Source organism: Myxine glutinosa, chromosome 2 (genome assembly GCF_964187855.1).
Source record: "Myxine glutinosa chromosome 2, kmMyxGlut1.1, whole genome shotgun sequence".
NCBI classification, from domain to species: domain Eukaryota; kingdom Metazoa; phylum Chordata; class Myxini; order Myxiniformes; family Myxinidae; genus Myxine; species Myxine glutinosa.
The window spans coordinates 224,245,614-224,262,570 of NC_136262.1; the positions used below are offsets into that span (position 1 = coordinate 224,245,614).

A 16,957-nucleotide genomic window follows, 5' to 3' on the forward strand; every position below is an offset into this window, starting at 1 on the left:
TATTTTGCCAAGCTGAATGTGTTTCTTACCCCCTCCTCCCCCCCTCCCTCGTACCCTCAACCCCCCTCCCTCCCCCCCCCCAAGCCCCCATCACAACCCAGCGGGCCGGGCAAGTATCCACAGGAGCTGAAACACGATTCAAAAACAAGAATGTCTGTGATCTTGCAACGGAAGACCTGATGCCAAAGAAGTGCAAATGCAATGATGTTTAAATACACAGATCACTGTTTAGTGTCTTCAAAGTGAGATTCACAAAGGAGAACAATAGGACACCTGTAATACTACCTCGGCAACACTCGATACATGTCAGACACCACGATGACGACAGGTGACCTGAAACGAATGGCGAGAGTCGGCACATTATACATTAACCCTTACACTGCCAGCAGCGGAATTAGGCGCCCAAAACTTGCACCATGCGTACAAGTTCGAACACCGCCTTGTGTTGTCAACGTTACGCATATATTCGCACAACATGCAGGTTACGTCCTTCAAGCGTGGGAAAGTACTTCGGCTCCGTTGAATGAGTTTCAACGTGACTTTTGTGCGTCAATGTTGTTGCTGTAGCTCGAATCGAATGGGGGGAAATGGTTTTGAGCACTAGATCTTCGGTTGCCCATTGACCTATGGTCGACGAGTTCGATCCCTCACAAGCAAATACAGCATCCCCAAAATAAATAAATTGAAGGATTATTTGATAGTGCCATTACGTGAGGACAGAACACATTTGAAAGAATTAGGGGAACAGTGCAAGTCACCGCAATTCACAATTCCAACCCGTGCAGCTTTGTACGAGAACAGGAAATGAAACCGAGAAAAGAAAAGAAAAAACCGGAAATAAAAGGATAAAAAGACCTGTTGAAAATCTTAGCGGTTCGCTGAGAGCAGAATTGCGATGGAAGAGGTAGGCCCCACATGTGTTTGCGGCATCTCAATCAAACTGCAGATCGTGAAGATTTTACACAATTATTAAATGCGCAAAAATGGCAAAACTTTAAAAGTCGCACAACCCACACGACACCTTCATTTCTGATAAACCACCTTTATCTACTTTGACTCCTCTACCCCCATTTCAGAGGTGAAACCTCCCATTTCCATTCCCACCCCCATCACCAGCCCTTATGTATGTAATATGTATATGTATATGCCCCCTTACTCAGACTGAGCGAACCATGAAACAAGATGGCTTGCAACAGCTACAAAAACAATTGTGGCCTTCAATCGGTATACAAAACATTAACGATCAATAGGCCGAACTAAATGACATGACATCCCTTAAATAATAAACCACCAATCTCAGCATTCAAGGTCAATAACCTTCAATAACATCCAGTCACCAACTTTGGGGGAAAATGACCTAATGTGCACAATGTGACGTCGAAGCTGCTGCTGATGGACACACACACGTGTAACGGCCGGAAATGGCTCCGCACGAGTGAAAAAGCAGCTTCGCGCTACGGTAACGGGCGCAGCACTGGCTCAGGTGTGAGAGAGGGGTCTTCGCGAACGGGATGAACCAAAACGCATCGATATTTACATTGATCTGGTGACCCTAATCTCTCGTGCAGACCTTGAGAAAACGCTGCTTTCCCACCAAAAATCAAAAGCGCTATTTTGCCGGATTCGAAATGCTTCATCGCACCGAGTTATGGTATCCATTAGTGGCATCGCACCGTTCTTGGCCTGGCCTCAATGAGGACGACATAGTCTGTGCCTGGAGCCTTGAGCATTAAAAAAAAAAAAGTAGGAACCAGAAAGGGTCATGAATAGGATAAGGGGTTTAAAGAAAAAGTACAATTTCACTAATCATAACCATTCGTTCATTGATCTGACTGGAGGTATATACAAGACTTTACCGAACCAGTTTCCATGGGTGGGTGCTCTTTTGTCGGTGTCCGATGGGAAATTTGACGAGTTGCGGAGGCGAGGGGGGATGACCTCCAAAATTAAAGCGGCTGCACTCCGATTCAAGAATAAACCACAGTTAATGACTGGAACAGGTGTTTGGAAAGGTAAAACAACCCATGACGTTTGCACATACGGCATTTCCTCTTATATCTGTCTTTCACTCTGCGCCCTTCTCTACTCCACACATCCATTTTATAAACCCGATCACGTTCTCCATAATCTTTCCAAAGAACACATCTCTGCAGCATCAAAATAAACGTCGTAACAAAGCCGGACAATCACCTTGGCGGTCATTCAAAAGTCAAGTTCATGAAACCCTCCGTTCTCTCACGCACACAAAAAGTAGAGTTGTGTGGTCTGGCCAGGCTCTGCTATCGCTGGCGAGACGCGACGTCAAACGTAGGGCATGATCCCGTACATGAGCAAAGCCATGACGGCCGAGCTGAATAGACCCGCGATTGGCACCGTGACAAACCAGGCCATGAAGATGTTTCGGAAAAGTCTCCAGTCGACGGCCTTGCGAGATCGCACCCATCCCACTGCGACGACTGAGCCCACCTGGCATGATGTGGAAAGAAGAGGAAAGGACGGATTGCATCAGATGAGATGATGTGGAAGGACCATCAACTGGCAAAGCAAACAATCAATCGCAATACAAACAAAATTCCAAGAATTCGAGGTTTGCAATTCCAAATGTTAGTGGATTCGGTTTCCCCACCATCCTCTATCCTCACCCCCCCCTCCCCCATCCTCTCAAAACCCCTTTTAGTTTCTTTCAATCACTATCATCATTTGAAAAAGGCTCATTGGGATTCGCTTAGTATAAAACAAAAATTGGCAAAGAAAAGTGGCATTCTTGCCCCCCACCCGAAGTGTTACTGTAATCAAATGCGTCACTGCCAAGTTGGTGCATATGTTTGGACACCACCAGACTCCCAAAATGTCCATTAATCCCATGATAACAAATGAACTGGGCATTTTCTAAGGTCAGCCTAACATAGGGCAAAGATGTTGTTCACTTTATAATATTGATCAAAAAAAGTGATGGAGAAATTCAAATCGAGTACATCGTCGCCACTGGACTTGGGAGGCCATTCACCAAAACAAAGGTTGTACGCCGGACTTTGTTTTACAATTGGTGATCTCATGCTAAAATTTCAGTCAATCGCATGGCAAACAGAATACATCAGTTGGACAAAGCCAATTGGATGTGCAGGCACACGTGCGAGTATCAATTGCCAGGCTTGTTAAGAGCAATCCTCATTCGTCTTGCGCGGCAGTGCGCTGCACCACCAGTTTGCGCTGCAGCACCAGTTTGCGCTGCAGCACCAGTTTGCGTTGTATGCACGTCAAGGCAGCAAGCGTTAACAATTGGCTGAGCAAGACCCCAACACGAGGTAGCCGCCGGAGACAGTCGGGAGTTGTACCTTACAGTGGGTCGAACTTATGGGAATTCCCACATTTGAGGCTACAAGTACGGTAAATGCAGACATGAGTTCAACACAAAATCCACTGCAAAACAAGTGGGGAGGTTCACGTGGAAAACATTAAAACCTGGTTACTAGACCGCGGTACGTGCCAGATGGGATACACTCCTTCGGGCAAAGCGGCAGTTCTCAGCCAAGGTGGGATAAAAGGGTTTGGGGGTTTCATGGAAAGCTATGAACTAATGTGACAAATTTGCAGGCACTTTCACATGCTGTTACCAATGGAGAATACAGTTATTGGAAAATTCAAAGCGAAAACCAATCCAATTATCAAAATAATAATAATCATCATTTTAAGACTATGAACCAGTTACATCAACAGTAATCCGATATCATTTCTTTTGAATTGTTAAGAAGGGATATTCTTATCCAGAGTAAGGGGTCTCAATGAGAAAGGAAAGAATTGGAGAAAGGGGAAGGGCAGGGGAGTGATAGGCAAATATATTGTGGGGGAGAGGTGGTTTTGGGTTGTGGTGGGTTTTTGGTCAGATTCAAGTATTTTTGCTTTAGTTATATTTATTATATGTAGTTGTACCCTAATCAGAAGAAGAACAAGAACCGATACATTCAAAGTACACCGCCCCCATGCCAAATAAATTAATAACATATCCTCCAGTGCGCGACATTGCCGGAGCACCTTTTGGCAATACAGCCATGCAGCACATAGGGAAGGTATTGGGAGGGAAAGTTGTACAATAATTTATTTATTAATTGCGTAATTAAACTAAATAAATAATAATCGTAAAATAATTAATTTCTTAATCAATTGGCTAATAGCATACCTGAACCACCAATATTTCATCTGAAGCTGTAACTTTTTGAAAAATAAATTATATATTTCATTTATCGAAAAAAGTAAATAATTAATCGATTAATTAATTGATCAATAAAGCAAAAATATCCTTCAGAGCCAAATCACTTGGTTACTTAAAAAATAATTAATTAAGTAATTAATCGAATAATTAAATAATTCTTGAGAAAAGATGCCATGGGCATAGAAAAGGCCCTTTTATAATGTATGTGCCATGTGGCAAACTATAGAAAAGAAGGGACATTCCATAGGTTGTAGAAAATGCCAAACAATAGAAAAGAAGGGACATTCAAAAAATCTCGTGTGCATGCTGGTCTACACTTGTGTTCTTAGTAGGAACCAAGTAATGCTCAAGAAAAGCTAAAATAAAAGTTAATTAAAAATAAAAGTTAATATAATAGCCATACGTATATCGGTTAAAATGTACATTCACTTCTTCATGCAGCTGCATGAATCAAATTGGCACCCCTTTATTAACCATTTCATTTACTTCTGAAATTTGCAGCCAATTTCGTCCAGTAAAAGCCGAGAAACGAATTTTCTGTCCCCATGTTAAAGTTGCATACAGAGAAACCGTCCCATACAAAGGGAGGGGTGCCTCCCTTCATTAATCATTTAATTTATTAATCAATAAAACCCTTTACAGCCAAATCACTTGGTCATTGTCATGTCCAAATATCAGCTTTCTATCTCAAAAGGTGCGTGAGACGTGAGACATTGGCCAGATGAGTACTTAAAAAATAAGTATTTAATAAATAAGTACTTAATAAATCGATAATAATTAAATAATTAATCAATTAATCGATTAATAAAAAAATTAAAAATACTTTTTTTGCCAAAGCACGTGCTCACTATTGTGCCCAAATTTCAGTTTCCTAGCTCAAAGGATGGCTGAGATATCGCCCGGACAAACAAACAAGAAACATGTCGTGCATAGCACGATACTTGCGAATTCCCTAGAATAAGTTGTTGGCCTATGATGACCTCAAAAATAATTAGTGGTTGAATTCAGTGACCTGGTATGCAAATCCTCTTAAAATTTCAAGTCAACCGGATGAAAATTGAGGGTTTTAGAAATTTAGCCCATGTTGACCTTTTGGCCTATGTTGAACTTAAAAATAGTTGGTGGTTGAATTCAGTTCGCTGATATGAAAATCCCATTCAAATTTCAAGTAAATCAGGTGAAAATTGAGGATTTTAAAAATCGATAAAAAAGTGGTTGACCTTTGGTCTATGTTGACCTTTTGGCTTATGTTGACCTCCAAAATAGTTGGTGGTTGAATTCAGCTAGCTATGTAAATCCTCTTCAAATTTGAAGTCAATCAAATGAAAATTGATTTCAGGAAGCTGAAAAAAAAGTGGTTGACCTTTGACCTTTTGACCTCAAAAATATATGGGATTTTGTCGGACCATGAACTCTGCCGTTTGGTGAAGTTTTGTGAAGATCGGTTTAAAATGGTGACCTGTAGGCAAGTATAAGTGTGCGGACAGACAAACAAGCAAACACACACAAACCATGGAGTGATCAACATACTTGTCATTAACGCACAAGACCAACCAATATACTTGAAAAATCTTCGATTTTCGTAAGTAACAAGAAAGAAACCGGAGTGAAAACTGAGTACCCTCTTCAACGCACGTCATCGCTGGGCACCCTTCAGTGCCTGGAGATGGAATAGGAAAGGAGCGGTGCACAACAAGAACAAGAAGGGTAATCTTAAAACGAGTTAAATAAACAGGTTTTATTTTAAAGGGCCTGGAAGTTTGTGCGGTACTTAATGGGGAAACATCTTCACTGTACTGTTGCTTTGCCCAGGGAGTCGTTTCCATGTCCAGCCACGTGCCACGAGTTCATACCTTGCAATGAGTAGTACTAACAGGCAATCCGACGTTGGAAGCAAGCACGACAGTGAAGGCTGAGGCTAGCTCTATGGAGAAACCGCTGTGGGCAAGAAGAGAGCAGTTAAAGGGCGCTCCCTCAGCTGGAGATCCTGGCAGATGTCCTGTGACAGTCAATGGAATTATCTACGGTCATAATTACTTAGCAAGACTTTTTAAATGGTGGCTTAACTCGCAAAAGGGCAGCAAAATAACCATTGCCAAATACCCACAGATTTTTTTTTTTTTTCACAAAATGCATCCCACAGCCTAGTCCAAGGCAAAATCGAGACGTCAAATGGCCAATGATGGGTATAAATTGGAGAGTCACAAGTCGGGCCGGTACAATCGCCAAACGTGGCCCCTGTGACCCGCTCTTATGGCACAGGAATCTGAGACGTGGAATATGTTACTGCTTTTAGACTGCGGAATTCCATCCAGTGCCTGGCACCAATTCAGTCAAGCATAAATAACTATAAATCAGGTGTGGAAGAAAAGGGTGGAGGAGGGACATGCGGATTGAGGAGTAAACCAGATAAATGAATGCCAGAACGCAAGCTTAGCTGAAGTGTGACAATATGCTTCTCATCATTCATTCAAGTATTGCAATGCACTTTTACATCAATTGTTCCTTGCCTCAACAATAGATCAGCTAATGAAATGTTTTTTTTTTTATCCACATCATTAACCCTTTATTTACCGATGGGACTTTCAAGTCACCAACCGCTATTAATTACTCCAAGAAACAGCCACTTGCTTAAACTACATGATGGAACTTCAGTCCGTAAGGGGTATTTGACGAATCATTTGCAACAGACCCAATGCATTTCCGGAATATCAACACCACATTTGCGACGAGATGCGAGAAGAATTCCCACCTACTCGATGTACGTCTCAGTGGTAAATAAAGGGTTAAATGAGATTAAATGGTAGCTATCCTGCTGTCCTCTTGCGGTTAACCAACCCACAGCAATGCTATGCCATTCGAGCGTGAGCGTTACATCAATGGAAACCAACTATTAGCATGAACCTTCATCACAATAATCTCTATGCATAAAAATTCATTCAATTGTTACCGTCAGTGGATGAAATGACGAAGCCATTTATTGCATTCTGGCTCATCAGGCACAGACTGCCAACTAACCTAGATGGTGTGATTGGCGTCAGGTCCTTGCCCAAGGTCTGGATGACCCGGCGGCCCCAAACCCAGAGCCCCACACAGATGCCCACCCCACCATACAGTAGAAGCCAGATGGGTGTTGCGGTTTTCTGGCTGACAGACTCGTCCGAGTAGATCAGCCATAGTGCCACCAATGGTCCGATGGCGTTACTGTGATTAAAAATAACAACACAGGGCACAAGACACGCAAACATCTCAGTGAAATTCCCATCATCCTGCATACGAGAAAGAAAAAAAAAACAATCAAAAGGGATAGATTCACGAGTCTGTCTTTTCACACTCCACCTGGTGCATCAGAGCCACTCACAACTAGTGAGCTTTTAACAATCACTTAAAAGCTACCTTTACTAGGCCAGACATCCATTCCACAGAGGTGCTGCAGAAGGCAATAAAGTTATTCTGTGACCTTTACAAAAAAAGGTAATAATGTCTATCAGGGTTAAACATGTTTTAACTATTTTCATTTGAGGGAACGACGAGCATCGATGTCATCACCGCATGGACCGAATAAGCTGCGCTACGGGTATCCCTCCTCCACCCCCCATCCGGACACGAGTCACGTGCAACACCAACAAATGACTGCGATTTTTTTTCGAACGTTTGAAAGCATTACTTTGGCGAAGCTGTTACAAACTTCTTACATCACAGCATTTATACACTTGCTCTGAACAGCACTTCAAAAATGCAGTGACAAATAAATAAAGAAGGCAGTTGTTGCATTCTTGGATGTGTTCCACAGAGTACGGTTTCATGACTTCAATTTCATGAAGCCTTTTGAATCAGCTCCAAAACGGTATTTTATCTTGGTCAGCGTGACTCCAAAAACATTTTTCCAACTGAAGTTATCAGCACATCTACATAGAGAGTCATGCATTCCAACAAGTGTATCATTTAGAGGGGACGTTAAATGTCTGGTCGACCACAATTCACACCTTCAGCAAAGCAACAGCCATTTTGGGGGATTGTCCATCTTATGCTCTCGTGCTTTGTACATTGCCTACAGAAAGTATTCAGACCCCTTGACTTTTTTTTCACATTTGTTGAGTTACAGCCCGAAATAAAAATAGATTAGATTGAGATTTTTTTTGTCACTGACCTACACAAAATAACCCATAATGTCAAAGTGGAATTTTTTAAATTTATTTATTTATATTTTACGAAACAATTAAAAATGAAAAGTTAAATGTCTCAAGGCAATAGGTTTTCAACCCATTTGCTATAACACTCCAAATTGAGCTCAGGTGCATCCAATTTCCTTTGATTATCCTTGAGATGTCTTTACAACTTGATTGGAGTCCACTTGTGGCCAATTCAATTGATTGGACATGATTTAGAAAGAAACACACCTTTCTATATAAAGTCCCACAGCTGACAGTGCAGGTCAGAGCAGAAACTCTACCATGAAGTCCAAGGAACTGTGCGTAGAACTCGGACATAGAATTGTGAGCAGGCATAGACCTGCGGAAGGATATAAAACAATTTCTAGAGTGTTGAAAGTTCCCCAGCGCACAGTGAGCTCCATCACTATGAAATGGAAATAATATGGAACTACACAGATTCTTCCTAGAACTTGCCGTCTGACCAAACTGAGCAACCGGGCAAGAAGGGCCTTCATCAGGGAGGTGACCAATAACTCAATGACCGCTCTGACAGAACTACAGAGTTCTTTGGCTGAGATGGGAGAACCTGCCAGAAAGAAAACCATCTCTGCAACCTTCACAAATCTAGGCTTCATGGGAGAGTGGACAGACGGAATCCACTCCTGAGAAAAGGTACATGACAGCATGCCTGGAGTTTGCAAAAGAGCACGTGAAAGACTCAGAGCATGAGGAAAAAGATTGTGGTTTGATGATATGAAAATTGAACTCTTTGGCCTGAATGCAAAGTGCTACGTCTGGTGGAAACCATACACAGCTCATCACCCATTTAATACCATTCCTGCCGTGAAGCATGGTGGTGGCAGCATCATGCTATGCGGATGCTTTTCAGTGGCAGGGACTGGGATACTTGTAGGGATAGAGGGAACAATGGATGGAGCCAAATACAGGAAAATCCTTCAGGAGAACCTGCTTCAGAGTGCAAAAGTGGCAAACCTTGGACTGTGGCAAAGATTTATGATTCAACAGGACAATGACCCCAAGCAAACAATCAAATAAACACTGCAATGAAGGTGAAAGTCCTTGAGTGGCCCAGCTATAGCACAGACTTGAATCCCATTAAGAATCTGTGGAAAGACTTGAAGATTGTTGTTGAAGATGAGACAGAGCTTGAGCAAATCTGCAAGGAAGAATGGGAGAATCTCCCCAAATCCAGATGTGCAAAGCTGATACAGACATTCCCAAGAAGACTCTATGCTGTAATTGCTGCCTAAGGTGCTTCTACAAAGTATTGACTCAGTGGGCTGAATACTTATCTAAATTAGATATTTCTGTATTTCACTTTTTTATTACAATGTAAAAATTTCGAAAAAATAATAAATTTCCACTTTGACATTATGGGTTATTATGTGAAGATCAGTGACAAGAAATCTCAATTTATCCATTTTAAATTCAGACTAATACAGCAAAATGTGAAAAAGTCAAGGGGTGTGAATACTTTCTGAAGGCACTGCGGAGCGAGGATATTTATCATTATTACCTCCACCACCGAAAGTGGACAGAGGTTATGTTTTCACCCCTGCCTGTCAGTTTGGCTGTGAGCACGATATCTTAAAGAGTTATGGACAGATTCTGACGAAACTTGGTGGATAGGTTGGTTGTGTGACAAGGTGGAATTTATTCGGTTTTGGTGAAGATCCGGACTTGAGAGTTTATTAATTTCTTAAGTGCTTCTTCCCCAGTTGGAGATTGGGTCAAAAACTATACATAGCCTGATGTTTCAAAAACTTGCGGACAAAACTTGGTGGATGAATTGGATAGGTGTTGACATTGGAGTATAAAAAAAAAGCGTTAGGATTAGTCAACTACCAGAAGCTTTTCTTTTTCAGGCCTCTGCAGTCGAAGCTGCCGGTTGTCGGTCAAGCTGTGCATCAGTCCGTGCGTGCGTAACAGATTTTCGTTACAACAACTTGTGAATCACAGAAGGGATTTCAACCAAATTTGGCACAAGTATGGACCGCGATACAAAGATGAACTGATTTTGGGTGCAACAGGTAGGTCAAAGGGCATGTGCCCTTTGAAAATAATTTTTCAGATCATAATTCGGGTTAGAAGCATCTGATGTTTTTTCTCCTCGACTTATCTATCCTTTTTCTCTCGACCTTTAATTTCTCATGTGATCTTTAATTGAGATCAAACATAACAATGGGTTGACGTCTAATGCAGGCAAATCCTATTTTCTAGTTCACTCCAAAAGGAAGAGGAAAACTGCACATGAAGGGAAGCAAAGCTGCATGGCTTCACACCTGACATCATTGCCCCCATGAGCGAAGGAACCAAAGCAAGCGGTGAGGATTTGCAGGAAGTGAAAGAGCAAACGGGATTCCACCGAATCCTTCTCCTCATCCTCATCCTCCTCCCCCACCATTTCCAAGGAATCAGGGAGTGATGCATTGCCCACAGTGTGCGCTAAGACTGGGCCAGTCTCAACTTCCGTGTCGTCTCCTGCTTTCACCAGCTCATCTGTCAGCACCCCTTCCTCATCCTCAGCCACCGCATTGCAGTAGCTCGAGTAGCTGTCATAACGCATCCTGCGCTTGGAAAAAGAGGCCCTGTGGAGATGCAAGGGTAGCAATAACGAGGTATCTGCATAAATGGACAATAGGAGGCACAAAGTAAAGTTCATCCCAAATTATCCAACAGGATCATCTACCTACCATCCAGGAAGAATTTTATGCACAATATTTGGTTCTGATATCTCTAGTCGAGACTCACCGTGGAACAAGCTTGAGACCATCATCGTGTGCATTTGGCACGGATGTCGCCTCAAGTTGTCCTAGCGTTTGCAGTGGAACACCACAGATAGTTGCAGTATAGCTCGTGTAGCTATTGTTCCGACGGAGCACGCGATTATGATTTGCCGAGCCATATTGGCCTCTCGGCTGCTGCTGACACTCCGTGCCGTCATCTCGGAACTGCATCCTCGAGGCGGCACAGGGATCCTCAGTGCGATACAACTTGTACAACAAATCGCGGTACAGCCCCGAGTCTTGGTGCACTGTGTGGTAATGGCTGTGGCCATCATTTCTAAACATGTTCCCCACGTTAATTGGCAGGTCAGCTGGCTGACCTTCACCTCCTGTGAATGCATGGCAGTTGGTAAAGCCAGCAGATTTCTACCATTAGTCTAGCATGCTCATTATCTACATATGCTAGGTGATATTACAAAAAAGGAAGTGTATACAATTACCTTCTTCATCTATCTGCATATCTGACTGTTGCAAGTCAGCTGGTCTCGGAGTACCCCGTCGACCGTCGTCCTCCCGCTCCTCAAGAAGCGGTACCTTGCTGCTGGGTTCTACGACACTTGTAGGCAAGCCACCAACCACCAGCATGCCATTTGCCAATGGCATCTTGACATCAATACCTCCATCAGCATCGTCTGAGGAATTATCATTAAACATGGGATTCTGTACGATCTCGCGTTTCATCTGCTCCATGCTTCCATCCATGCTTGCTGGAAGCTGCTCTGCCTTACGCTCTGTGTTAACAAGGCAAGTATGCAACAAGTGATTACATGAATGTTAACAACTAAACCACAATCATATTGCTGTTTGAGCACATGTCAGCATTGAGCTTACAATTTTTTTCCTTATACTGTATTAAGACGCCATCCAACTTTTACCAACAACAAAAGCACTTCTAGAAATAAAAACGTTGGATAACCTAAGAATGAATAATAAAACGCGACAGCTATTTTATAAGAATTACACTCAATACAGAAATGCAAAAAACTGAAGATGTTGGAAAGAACTTTATGATGTTCATACTTTCAATCTTCTTCTTCAGCCGAGGACAGACGACATACCAGACGATGATGGCACAGACGAGTGAACAGGCAATACTGATGAGCAATATTGCCCATAACGGAAAAAAGTCAAGGCCTATTACTGTTGAGAAAAACAGATAATCACACACATCAGGGTGGCACCTTTCAAAACCCACAAGGATTAACAAAATGACTTGTATGACAGTCATCACTCATCGATCAGAAAACCACCATACATTGTACAAGAGATTTTTGTCACCAGTTGAGGACAACAGCAAATGATTGGTGTAGAATGGTCAAATGATTTCATCATTTTAGAGTTATTCACACCACACCACTCCTAATTTTAACATTACTGTGTATGGAAAAGGCAAAGTGAATGTGCCAGGAATTACTGCGGAGACGGTCACATATTGTAACTGTCGGTCGCCAATTAGCTATGAAATGCATGCTATGTTTCATAGCCAATCAGGGAGCCGCAACGGAATGACAGGGCTGCCTTAGCATAAATTACTCGGAAAGTTAAAAAGATGTGTTCATTGGTTAATGGTGCACTCTTTTCATGTGGCACATGACGCAAAATATGAAAATGATTCGACAATTTTCAGTTTTTTAAATGAATGAATGATCGTTTTAAGGCCATTTTCCCCGCTAGAGCGGGGGTTAGCCTTGCGGGCCCCATGACAATCATGGTTCCCTGTTTGAGGAAATGTTTTTATGGTCGGATGCCCTTCCTGATGCCAACCCTTGGTCATGCTCTTACGATGCGCAGGGATACGGTGTACCTATTCGAAATCGGGGTACACACCATGATCATCACCGTGATCATCAGTTTTTGAAATGTGTGTTTAATTTTACTTTAGAAATAAATTTTGCATCCGTAATGTTGGCACTCGTGGCACATCTGAACAAATGCAACTACAATGGCACATTTGCACAAATGCAACTACAATGACACTCGTGGCACATCTGCACAAATGCAACTACAATGGCACTCGTGGCACATCTGCACAAATGCAACTACAATGGCACATCTGCACAAATGCAACTACAATGGCACTCGGTGGAGCACATACCTCCACCAGGCTGAACAGTTTACATTTTGTATCCCACTGATCTGGATCTGCCCCGATCTGGATTTGGACCCGAGCCAAAAGCTAATCTGCTTGTTCTTGTCGCTGAACCGACTCATCCAACAAGTTTTGTCATAACTCGTCCACAACTTTTTCAAATATCATGCTATATATTGTTTTTGGCACTATCACTAAATGGTGAAGAATGACTTTAAAAAAAAAAAAAATTCTCGTATCTGGATTTTGATCTTCACCAAAATTGAATGGATTCGTCCTTGTCGCACACACAAACTGTCCACCAAGTTTTGTCCAAATCCATCCATAACTTTAAGAGATATCATGCTATGTATCGGTTTTAACTCCATTACTCAATGGTGAAGAATGTCTTTAAAAAAAATTCTCCGATACGGATCCAGATTGAAATCTTCACCAAAATTTAATCAACTCTTCCTTGCCGCATACCCTACTTCTCCACCAAATTCCGTCCGAATCCGTCCATAACTTTGAGATATCCTGTTTAAAGACATATAGACAAACAAACAAACGGGCGAAAACATAACCTCTAACCAGCTTCAGTGGCAGAGGCAATAACATAGGGCACATTACGGTTGCAGTTCAACACGGAAATGCAAAGGCGGTTAAATTTTATCTTATGTTGTTGATACCACCAGTGCTAAAAGTGTCGGAGCACAAGATTCTGTACTTTAATTTGGGCTTCAACATGCAAATAGGAAAGGTGTTATCGTTCACCAAATTAGTAGTGACAGAAAAACCAAGGTGTCAATTTCCACACGTCAATGGTCTTTGCTTTCTACAGTCTATTCTCTGATACTGCTCCCTCGGATTGTCTCTCTCTACTCCAGGTTAGGCTTCCAAAATCCAGGTAGATTGCACACCTCAACTATTATTCGTCACTTCCCTCCTCATATCTATCACCCCATCCCACATCCTCCCAAAGCCTCCTCTCCTGTCCTTCATTGTCTGGACCTCAAACATCTCAGGCATTTCTCAATCCAGGCTGTTGCTGATAAACAGGAAATCATCTGTTTAACAGAATCCTCCCACAGGACGTCCCTGACTCATTAGTGTGTCTCTCCCTGGTCAATGTCTCCTCCAATTTGATAGGCCTGAACCTCACCCAGGTGGGGGAGTTGCACTTTACATCATTAACTCAATTTCTCACTCTCCCTTTATTGATATCACACCTTCCAACCCCCAGGAGTACTTTTGGGTTGTTTTGGGTTGGAGTACGACTTCGCTCGCTCCCACCTCTTGTTTGTCTGTGTTGTACCGTCCTCCTAACAGTGGTGACTCCTTCGACATCGATCTCTCTCAGATAACATGGACAAACTTTAAACCACTCATCCCAACACTCTCTTCCTCATATGTGGCAATTTCACTTATCACCATGTAAATTGGCTGGGTGTTGGTACCTCTCTCACTAGCCACGTCACTTCAGCAAAGGACTTCTGCGACTCCATGGAACTGACTCAATCTGTAAACTTTCCAACCAGGATTTCCAGGACAAACCAGGACAATCGCAAATCCTTGGTGATGACAAGCTTCCCTGCAAATGTCTCCTGCTCTTCCTCTGGTCCAATTGGTTCACCTGATCATATGTTTGTGAGACAGAGAGAGTCAACATCTCTCTGACTCTTCTCAGAGAGCTAGCTGCCTCAGTGCCTGTGAGTCTGGCAGTTCACTCGGGTAGATTGGCAGGGACTGTAAGCAGCTATCTCAATCTTTTTTGTGCATACAGAGTCAAATCTCGTGGAAGAGCTGGAACACAGCACAGATCAGGATCAACATAGCAAAAGGAACGGAAGAAAGAGAAGGGGGGAAATGCCAAAGGTAGGGCCAAGGGAAAAAGTAGACAAAGACAGACAAACAAAGGATGCAGGTAACAATGAGGGGTAGGGGAGAATTTAGGGGGTGGACAAAATGGATACAGAAGCAAAGTTTTTGGGTGGTGGTTAGGGAGGGAAGTGGTTTAACGGGTGTAGAAAAAAATCAGTTTTTGATTGGGGATAATCTAAGATGATGGTGAAAAGCTGTCTGCAAGACTTGGAGAGAGTAATGAAATTGAAGACCTATCAGTGATGGCAAAGCAATTGGCCCATAGACTCAGCTTCATCACAGAAGATTCCAATGATCTTCAAGGTCTTGGTTTCCACCGTATCAAGCTCAGCAAGGCATGAGGCAGAGGAGCCAGTCCAGAGTAGAGCGCAGTATTCAATCAAGCTGCGGATGAAGGCCTTGTAGGTGGATATGAGTTCATGTGTGCCAAGGAAGGACTTTGTATGACAAAGGATGTCCAGTCGGTGACCGGCTTTAAAGGACAACTTTGAAATGTGGTTTGCCCAAGAAAGATCATGACAGAGTGAGACCCAAGAGTTTTAGTGACTGAACTTCTTTGAGAGGGTTGTTGAGAAAGTAGATGGGAGGGTTTTCCAGACAGTCCTTTTGGAGAAAGATAGTGAGTGTGAGAGTTGTTAGGATTAAAAGACATATTCCAAGTGTTTGAACAGTTTGTGATTTTTGTCAAGGTCTGAAGAGATTGAAGCATCTGCTGCCTGGCTGTCTGAAGGAAGAGAAATGTCAAGTCAGAGGGTGGTGTCATCAGTAGAGCCAATGGAGAAATAAAAGCCTTTAAGATTAATGGAATCTCCCACAACAAAGCTGAGTCTATGGGCCAATCACTTTCCCATAGCAGACATGTCGGTGATCTCTCTCTGTCTTCTACCACCTTCTTTCTGGTCTTGCACCCTATGCTCTTTTTGTGCTTTGTCCCCCCACCCCTATGTTTCTACAGTTCATACAACGTCCAGATCAACCCCTTTCTTTTGAAACTACCTAAATCCAGGATCATTGCTCAACTCCACTCATTTCGTTCTTTTTTCTCCAATCTGTGGAACTAACTTCCACATTCTCTTCAATCTCATTCTACCCACCAGGTCATCATGACAGCTGTTTATCACCATCTCAGATCATCCCCCATCCAAAACCATAATATTTTATACCCGTCACCCCTCTCCCTTCTCCCCCCTCCCACCCCCAAGCCGATCTCCATCCCAATTTCCAGTTTTTCCTTCCTGAGAGTTTGCTACTGTATCCGTCTTGTCCACCCCATGCATCCTACCCACTTTCCCTCATTTTTCAGTCTCCCTCTATTTTATCCTTCAACCCTGCTGTTAGTTTTTTTCTGTTATGTCCTGATCTGTTAAGTGTTCAAGCTCTTCCACAAGCTTAGCTTTGTATACAAAAAAAACCTCACATTGTGTGAAATGTTTTGTTTTTTTCCTGTATTTGACAAATTTTGCCAATGTACATGGATTTATTCATGATTAAAACAGAGATCCAGAGAGGAATGATGAGTTGGCACACCATTTGTATGCTGGCCAAGAATTATCATAAAAACAGAATGTATTACTATAGTATTCACCAAGTAAGAAATGATGAGTAATCCCACCTCCAAATATATATATATATATATATATAACTGTAAGAAATAGTAGAAACTCCAAAGTACGAGCAGGGCGTCTCATTTGTATTGAATAAATAATCGTTAGATTAAATAAGACGCGGACGTAGCTTCAGGACGTCGATCTTTAATTGTCGACAAGCTTTCGACCAACAAAGGTCTACTTCTGAGTCTACAAAAACAGCAGGCATGTATATCAGTCAAGTATGTATG

The 16,957-nt window shown here is 42.4% G+C and overlaps 1 protein-coding gene across 6 annotated transcripts in view; it reads right to left on the bottom strand.

Moving 5' to 3' along the window:
* Positions 1-498: 498 nt before the first annotated feature.
* LOC137420802 (sodium-dependent phosphate transporter 2) overlaps positions 499-16,957 on the bottom strand; it is a 136,123-nt gene continuing 119,664 nt past the window's right edge. For 5 of the 6 annotated variants that reach the window (XM_078772291.1, XM_078772290.1, XM_068106188.2 and 2 more), the window contains 7 exons: positions 12,192-12,311; positions 11,612-11,902; positions 11,137-11,500; positions 10,668-10,973; positions 7,229-7,414; positions 3,336-3,420; positions 499-2,466 (listed from right to left, as the gene is read on the bottom strand). In XM_078772291.1, the coding sequence (XP_078628417.1) occupies positions 2,302-2,466; positions 3,336-3,420; positions 7,229-7,414; positions 10,668-10,973; positions 11,137-11,500; positions 11,612-11,902; positions 12,192-12,311 (1,517 nt within the window). In that variant the 3' untranslated portion in view covers positions 499-2,301. Of the gene's footprint in view, positions 2,467-3,335; positions 3,421-6,063; positions 6,149-7,228; positions 7,415-10,667; positions 10,974-11,136; positions 11,501-11,611; positions 11,903-12,191; positions 12,312-16,957 lie in introns of all 6 variants that reach the window. The other variant, XM_078772292.1, reaches the window with a different exon arrangement.